Source organism: Lethenteron reissneri, chromosome 53, assembly GCF_015708825.2.
Source record: "Lethenteron reissneri isolate LAM-NWPU_2019-01 chromosome 53, ASM1570882v1, whole genome shotgun sequence".
Lineage (NCBI taxonomy): Eukaryota > Metazoa > Chordata > Hyperoartia > Petromyzontiformes > Petromyzontidae > Lethenteron > Lethenteron reissneri.
In genome coordinates, this window is record NC_083831.1 from 5,084,464 (window position 1) to 5,093,153 (window position 8,690).

The 8,690-nt window shown below is 59.2% G+C and overlaps 1 protein-coding gene across 6 annotated transcripts in view; it reads left to right on the plus strand.

The window, feature by feature from the left end:
- Positions 1 to 3,815, plus strand: part of LOC133356265 (constitutive coactivator of PPAR-gamma-like protein 1) — a 16,315-nt gene extending 12,500 nt beyond the window's left edge. For 3 of the 6 annotated variants that reach the window (XM_061573680.1, XM_061573684.1, XM_061573685.1), the window contains 4 exons: positions 410 to 629; positions 745 to 955; positions 1,627 to 1,699; positions 2,200 to 3,815. In XM_061573680.1, coding sequence (XP_061429664.1) covers positions 410 to 629; positions 745 to 955; positions 1,627 to 1,699; positions 2,200 to 2,316 — 621 coding nt within the window. In that variant the 3' untranslated portion in view covers positions 2,317 to 3,815. The remainder of the gene's footprint in view (positions 1 to 409; positions 630 to 744; positions 956 to 1,626; positions 1,700 to 2,199) is intronic. The other 3 variants (XM_061573682.1, XM_061573681.1, XM_061573683.1) reach the window with 3 other exon arrangements.
- The last annotated feature ends 4,875 nt before the right edge of the window (positions 3,816 to 8,690 follow it).

Consider the following 8,690-nt stretch of genomic DNA (forward strand, 5'->3'; position numbering starts at 1 on the left):
GAAAATCAAAGCCAGGAGGAGGGGAGGTGCAATGGCATTTGGGTTTTGGGCGACGAGGCGGTTATTCTGGAAGTCCGCGTTGCTCCGCTCCGTTGCTGGCACAGCAGCGGTGGTGGCACGCACGCACGCACGCACGTACGTGCACACGCACACCAACTTCGAAGAGGAGGAAAATCAAAGCCAGGAGGAGGGGGAGGTGCAATGGCATTTGGGTTTTGGGCGACGAGGCGGTTATTCTGGAAGTCCGCGTTGCTCCGCTCCGTTGCTGGCACAGCGGCAGTGGTGACGATTGGCGTCGATTGGCGCCGTGACTCCACCGGACGAGGTCACTACACTCCTCGTTCCTCTCGTCGTCGTCGTCGTTGTGCTCCTCCCGTCTGCGTGCGCCACCGCCCATGTCGTCGCGCAGGACGAGCTGGCGGCGCACGCCGGCGAGATGCGCAAGTGCATCGCGGACGGGCTGACGCTGCCGCTGCCGCTGCTGAGCAGGCCCCCGGCGACCGACAGAGAAGGAGTCTGCGCCTCCGCCACGCTCGGACTCCCGGCGGTGGATCGCGAGACAATCGTCCTCCCGGCCGGTGCCTCCTGGACGCTCCAACCCAAGAGAGGGGCGGGCAGGGCCCGCGAAGGTGCGATTGTGATTGGTGCGACCGAGAGAGCCGCTGCTTTACACCGGCGTGGTGAAGTATGGTCAAACGACTCCCCCCCCCCCCCCCACTCTGCCCGCGTGACCCTGGCGTGCAGATGGCCGCGCGGTTCTGCGGCGTGGTGGCGGCAGGCTGAAGGTTGCCGGCGTGACGGTGGCCACGTGGTCGGGCGGTCCCAGGGTGGGCCGCCAGGAGGAGCGAGCTTTCCCGGCAGTGGCGCTCGCATCGTCTCCTCTCCCACGGCCTCCGCCGCCGCCGCCTCCTCCGACGGCCGACACGGCGCTCGTCGGGCCGTTCGCCGCACAGAGGTGACGGACGCAAGCCGGCGGCGGCGCTTTCGCTCGGCCGTGGAAACTGGCCGGGCCCGGCGTGGTTCCGCCAAGGGAGGGGATTTAAAAACCACTTCCGCAATCTGCTACCGGTTTCCGAAGGTTGCCAACCGCTCGCTCGCGCCACGGCTGGTGGAAGGGGCCGCCACGGGAGGCCGCTCTAGAGCAGTACTTGGCCTAATCTTTCACGTCTCGGTAGAGAGGGGTCCTCGCCACCACTCGACCCCCGCCGCGTGAACCTAATTGGGTGGGCAGAGGCGCACGGCCGTGGTGGGGGTCTAGGACAGGGGTTCTCAACCGGGGGTACGTGGACCCCTGGGGTTACATGGGCAAAGTCGCAAGGTGTACGCGAGGTGATTTATAAATTATATCATACGTGAGAGTCATTGGTGAATAATAATGTTGCATGAATCTGCGAATATAAAATAACTGAGATAAAATATAAATCCATATGGTAACCTAGAATGACATAAAATACCTTTATAAAGTCATTAATCATAAACAATGTTTACCAGCTTGAACAAATGATGTCGTGTGTGCAGTGTCCATTTATGTTTTATATTCACTTTACTAGCTAGTTAGAGGATACGTAAAAAAATGGACAAGTGGTTAAAATATTGCCGTTCATTATCCATACATTTATTTCTCAGAACCATGTTGGCTCAGGCAAGGGGGGTTACTCGGTTGAAATTCGACAAGGGGCGTACAGAGTCGCCAAACAAGGTTGGGAATAACCGCTGGTCTAGGAAACTCGTGCCGTTATATGTGCTTCGCGCTTCAACTCTGCACGGTGCTGTGTCTCTCGGACGATGCGGGGCGCACGCACGCACACACGCGCACACTCGCACACTCGCACACACGCACACACGCACACACGCACAAACACACACACACACGCACACACGCACACACACACTCACACACATACACGCACGCACGCGCACACTCACACACACGCACACACACGCGCACACACTCACACACATGCGCACACACACACGCACACACACACGCACACACTCACGCACACACTCAAACACACACTCACACACGCGCGCACACACGCGCACACTCACGCACTCACACACGCACACACGCACACACACGCGCGCGCGCGCGCGCGCGCACACACACGCACACACGCACACACGCACACACGGCGACGGATCGTTACCGCCCACGGTCTCTCACCGAGCCACGTTGTCTTTCTCTGTCGCCGCTAGGCCGACGGCGCGACGGGGCTGTCGGGGGACCATTGGCCGCATCGCCGTGATGGGCGAGCCACTAGCGCAGCGCAGGCCCCGGGGCCTTCTCCTGGCACGGGGGTCCCCCTCCACTAGCCCTCCCCCACCCCTCCACTAGCCCCCCCCCCCTCCGCTAGCCCACCCCCCCCCCTCCACGAGCCCTCCCCCGCCCCCCACTGTGAGAGAGAGTGGAGGACGGGGGAGCCTCGATGTGCTAACTCCACGGCGGAGACCGGTGAGTGAATGTTTCTAACCGGGGGGCCGCTGCTCGTCGCCGGCCGAGGTTCGTGGTTTGCATCCGGCAGGCCGCCCCGGTTAACGCGTCGTTTGAAACGGGGTTCGGCCACGTCTCGGGAGTCCGCGACCTCTAACAGTTTAAAAAATTCCACCTCGGGTTCCCCTCCCCGCACCCCAATCGCTCGCAGCAGCAGCAGCAGCGATGACATCGCGCCCGCCGGCGCAAAACTAGCGGGCGCGGTAGCGGCTGCGGTGGTGGTGAGACACGGCGGGGTGAAGGCCCTGCGAGGCCGCGAGAGCGACGCTGTAAGATGATACCGCGCTCGCACCGCCCGTTCGGCAACCCTGACGCTCGCCGTCACCCGGCGGAGCCCCCGGCAGGCGGAGCGGACAGAGCGGCCGCGGGAGCCATTGCCTGCCGCTACATCCTTCTGGAAGTTGACGTTAAAGTTCATCGTTTGCTTGTGCCGATTGTATACACCTTCGTGCAGAGAAAGGATTGATAAAAAAATTAACCCGTGAAAACAAAGTTTTTCACTATAAATCATTTATATGCATGGCATCGGTTTTATTTTATTATTGATTTCTGTTTTTCTTGAGTAAGAGTTTTATTTTTATCACATTGGTATTTTAAATTAAATATGAAAAAAAAAAATTCCCAAAAAGTGGAAAATTTTGGAAAAAAAATTTTCACGAAAATAAATTGTCACGCACAACGAGTCTGTGTGCAAAATGTCAGCTCGATTGGATCACGGGAAGTGGGTTAAAAAACGACCGAAAGATGTGCACGGTCGTAAGCGCGCAAGCAAGCAAGTGAACTTAATATAAAGGATTAATAAAAAAATATTAACGTTCGGATGGAGAGAAAATGCATTGCGGAATTTGCGTTCCTCGTGGAACAAATGTTTGTGTGAACTTAATAATTACCACTGACTTAGCCAGGGAGGGGGTCCTGCTCCCTTCGGATGTTTGGCTGGGGAAACCCACGGAGAACAGAGGGGGGGAGAACAACAACAACAACCTCGACACACACAGGGAGGTCTCCTCGAGTCGCGCTGAGACGCGCGCGGCCACCAGGGGTCGCTGTGAGCCCGGTGGACGCGGAGGGGGAGGTGCTTGGGATTTCACCCTGAATCGTTAACCGGTTTGTCAATCAGTTACCGGTTCGGGTTAAAAATGTAACGTTGTTTGCTTGACCGTCGAAATCTCGATTTCACAAATGTGTTCCGTGCTCTGCATCGGAAGGGGAAGTTCGGTAACGACGGCGCTGCTTGGCAGGAACGTATAAGCGGCAGGCGGCCTCTGTCACCGCCTGGTTCAACTTAACCCTCGTTGCTCTGTGGAGAAATAAAAGTGTAGCACCGCATCTGCTCGCTTGCTGTGCATTGCGTATGTGTGCGTGGTGCGCGTGTGGGCGGTGCGGTGGTGTTAGCGGTTAACGCGCTGCACTACGAACCTGGCGACCCGAGTTCGATTCACGCTCGCGGTCAACATCGGTGACGATTGTCTGAACCGATCATGGGCCTCGCCGAGATTGGCTCATCCAGCACCACGGCCACCACCTCGTGTGCCGTTCTGTCCTTCATAGGTACCCTCAAAGCACTTGCCCCAACAGTCTGTTAAGGCGATACGAGGTATCTTTGGTGCTTGTGTATATGTGGTATTTGAGGAGGCTCGTGAAGGTCGCTGCTGGGCAGTGACAGGCGAGGTGTTACTCTGAGGCCACTCTGGAGTCGGAGGCATTTTTCCTTCAGCAACGGCGGGGGAGCGACGCTCTCAACAAAGCGCGTTGGGCGGTTAAAACTGATGGAGTTAGCACAGTGGAGAGCACAGGTGGTGGTGCATCTGCCAGTCATCTCAGGTCTGTCCCGTGACGACTTGCCAGCAGCGAGCCTTCCACTCTTCACGTGGTCTCGAGGTGCACCTAGCCTGGCACAAGTGTCGTGACGTTACCGCCACTTAGTGATGAACGGCGGTTGTGTGTGGACACGTGTGGTGTGTTGTGAGTGGTGTGGTGAGTGGCGAGCGGTGTGTGGGGAGTGTGGTGAGTGGTGTTTGGGAAGTGTGGAGTGTGGTGAGTGGTGTGTGGGAAGTGTGGTGAGTGGTCTGGTGCGTGGGGTCATGGCGCATTCCGACTGCGACCCCGCGCGATAACCTCCGTGTTTGACTCCTGAGCAAACAATCACCAACCACCAGCAGGCAACCACGAACCACCACCAAACAACCACCAGCAAACAACCACCACCAAACAACCACCAGCAAACTACCACCAACCACCAGCAAACAACCACCACTAAACAATCACCAAACAACCACTAAACAATCACTAAACAACCACCACCACCAAACAACCACCAACCACCACCAAACAACCACCAACCAGCAAACAAGCACCACCAAACGACCACTAAACAACTACCACCAAACATCAATCCCCACCAAACATCCACCAACCACCAAGCAACCACCACCAACGGTCTATAGTTTGGGTTTGCCACAAAATTCCTTGTTGTTGTTTAGTTTGTTGTCCTACTCCCGCCCCTCCAAGGAGCGCGGCTGGCTATGTACGGTGCGAAAGAAGTTCTACACACACAGTGGCACCACAAGTTTCCATGCACGAGGTGCAGCATTGGCCTGGCGATGTTGCGATGCGGTGGATGGCTCGATTACCAGTGTCTTCCAAAGCCAAATATAATAATAATAGAATGCAGCCAAAACTATCGGACCGCTTTAGCGAAGCATTAAATAAATATAAAAAAACGCTTTATTAATGGTCTCTTGACAAACTTCCAATAACTCATCTCGTCTCTTAAACTCCCCACGTGGTCCCCCGGCCCTCGAGAGCGAGCGAGCGAGGCAGCGATAACTCAGCGACTGACTCGCCCTCCGCTCTCGTGTTTCCTCGTCGACAACGTGAGACCCATAATCGAGGTCACGAGGTCACCCCTGGCCTCGAATCCCTGATGTCACCGCGTCTCCACATCCGCTCGGCTTGTTCGTACCGTCGACCCCGCACACACCTCGCAGCTGTGTGCCCAACTCCCCACCCCCGGACATAGGAATGTGGAATTTCCACCGCTGTTTTTTTCTCCAAACACCATCCGAATTTTTAAAATAAATCTCCAACCTCTTTTGCCACTTCTCCACTTACATCGTCTGCTACCCGCACGGCTTCCCCGCCTTGCGGATGAGCACCAATGCCTCAATTCTCAATTGGGGGGGTATTCTGTTACACGCAGCATTTGCAATCTGACAAAGGCTTACTAATCAGCATAACAACAATTAGAAAAGCGATAACCACAATGTTCTATCACAGCTCACAGCACCGTGACCAGATGTCCCGAACAACAACAAGCGCGTGGCTGCCTGTGATCCAGCAGTGGAGGCAGCAGCGAGGGTTGGTGGGTCACACACAGATGGTGCCAAACTCCCTTCTACCGTCTAGGAGGAGCCTGTCCCCCCCTGGCCCGTCAGGGGAAGGCGGTACGGCACCAAGTGTGACCACCTGTTCCACCTGTATGGGAATAGAGTGTTTCCCCCTCGCACGCGTGGGGCTTTCTCCGAGTGCTCCGGATTCCCCCTCGACGTGTAATTAATTGGGCCGATCTCACCGCCTGGCTGCTGCTCCCTTCCCACGCATCGGTGGTTTCTCCTGGCATCGCCGAGTCTCCGCTGCCTCTCTACGTGAGGCAGCGAGTTGCGTACGCGTTACAATCTGAAATAGCCATCATCGGCATGAGTTCATCGCAGCGAGGAATCTACGCACCCATTCACCAGAACTTACGGCGGTTGTATCGGGCGAGCCGAGTGGCTGTATCGGGGCAGTCGCCTGACGGTTCCACCTCGCCGCTTTCGCAGGCTGATGGAGGACTCCTCCGATCGTTCCATTGAAGGAGGCAGCATCACGCGCGCCATCTTCTCCCTCCACGTGGCGGCCGTGTCGTCATCGCCGTCGTCATCGTCGTCATCGGCGTCGTTGTGACGCGCACGAGAGCGGTCCCAGCTTCCGTTGGGTGCAGCGGCGAGACACCAGGGGCTGTCCCGTCGTCCGATAACATAAATGGACATGCAGATCATTACGCCTCCAACTCGTATGTCCGTCCACGTAGAAAGACGTGAAACACGTGTTTACACATCCCGTCAGACACACGGACCTTCCCTCTGGGAGTCCAATCGATACAAACAAGATCATGGGGCGAGGGGGCGGGGCTGGTGGGGGAGTGTCGGGGGCGGGGGGAGAACGAGGGGCGGGGCTGGTGGGGAAGTGTCTGGGGCGGAGGGGGGGGTGTAAACATCGCCACTGGGGAGACAAAGGCGGCCACCCACCCCCTCGTGTACCGTTCCGACCTTCATAGGTGCTCGCTAACAGCACTTGCCCCAACAGTCTGTTCAGGCTATACGGGGGATCTTTGTCTTTGGTGGGCGAGTGTCTGGGGCGGGGGGCAGTGGTGAGAGAACTCTTCCGCCCCCCCCCCCCCCCCGCGGGTCCCCCCCCCCCGGGTTCCCCCGGGAGGGACGGGGAGGGGGGCTGGAGGGGGAGGGAGGGGGGGTTCTATTCTTACGCACGATGGCAGCAGCCGCGATGTGGTGCAGCGGCTAAATGCCACCAACGTGGAGGTCTCCTGCTGCTGCTGCTCGCCACGACGAGACGGCTTCAGCAGCGAGAGAGAGGGAGGAGAGAATTGGTGTCGTGTCGCTGCTCCTCCTCCTCCACCTCCTCCACTGTCGAAGAAGCGCAGACCCCAGTGGGTTCACTGTGGGGTCCGCAGTGTGGGTTGTATGGCCACAGCCTTCACTGCTGTGGCTTGTGTCTTTACTGTAGCTCTATGGGTTCATTTGAGTCTATGGGTCTCAGTGGTGCCAGCTCCACTGTCCCACCATGAGTCGTGTGGGCGGTGGCGGCTCCGCTGCTGCGCGTGGCTGCCACGTGGTCCAGCGCTGTGGAGGCAGCAGCGAGGGTTAGTGGATCACACACAGATGGTGGGAGACTCCCCTTCCCGTGAGCGTCGAGGAGGCGTCGGACCCCTGGCTCTGACAGGAGAAGGCGGCACACAGCAGCAGCGTGGACTCCACCCGTGCCATCTGCATGGGGATAGAGTGTTGCCCCCTCGCACGCGTGGGGTGCTCTCCGGGCGCTCCGGGTTCCCCCCACGTGTCTAAACACATTCGTTGGGCCGATGCCACCTCCATGAGTAGAGGACCGCAGAGCTCGGGCGATTGTTGGTAGCGCCGGATCCTCACCGCGTGGCTGCTGCTGCTGCTGCTGCTGCTACTGATGCTGCTGCTGCTACTGCCTTCCCACTCCTCGTCTGTGGTCCCTCCTCCTGGCGCCTCGGAGTCGTCCATCTCTCTCTCTCTCTGAGTCGTCCTCTCTCTCTCTGAGTCGTCCTCTCTCTCTCCGAGTCGTCCATCTCTCTCTCTCTGAGTCGTCCTCTCTCTCTACGAGAGTGAGGAGCGGATCCCGTGCGGCGGTGTCAGTGGCGCAGCGCCACGAGTCGACATCGCCGCCGTGATTGTTCACGAGCTGCGCTCTCCCCTCTGCACCCCGAAGATCGCCGCCGGTGCGGGGGTGGTCGCTTCAATTTGGTGCAAAGGGGTCTCGCGCATTTACCACGACGTAAATGCGACATCGTCGTGGTGGACGAAGGGGGTGAGATGATGAGCGGGACTAAAAATAATTACCCCCCCCTCCCACCTCCCCCTGCCCCCCCCCACCAGCCCCCCCCCCCACCTCCCCCTGTCCCCCCCCACCAGCCCTCCCCACCTCCCACCGCTCCCCTGCCCCCAAATGGAAGCGGCGCAACAGCCGCAAGGAGCCGGTCCCCGTGACGGGCGACACACGAAGCTAGCGGCGGGGATCTCGCGCGCGCACCACGGCCCCGCGCGCGCACGCGCACGTTGTGTGCACGCGCACGTTGTGTGCACGCGCACGGCGTGGGCACCACGGCCCCGCGTGCACCACGGCCCCGCGTGTGCACGCGCACGGCGTGTGCACGCGCACGGCGTGTGCACGCGCACGGCGTGTGCACGCGCACGTTGTGTGCACGCGCACGGCGTGGGCACCACGGCCCCGCGTGCACCACGGCCCCGCGTGTGCACGCGCACGGCGTGTGCACGCGCACGGCGTGTGCACGCGCACGGCGTGTGCACGCGCACGGCGTGTGCACGCGCACGGCAAGTCCTCGCTCAACGCGTGGCTCTTCACGCAACGCGCGCCCGCTAGAACGCGCGCT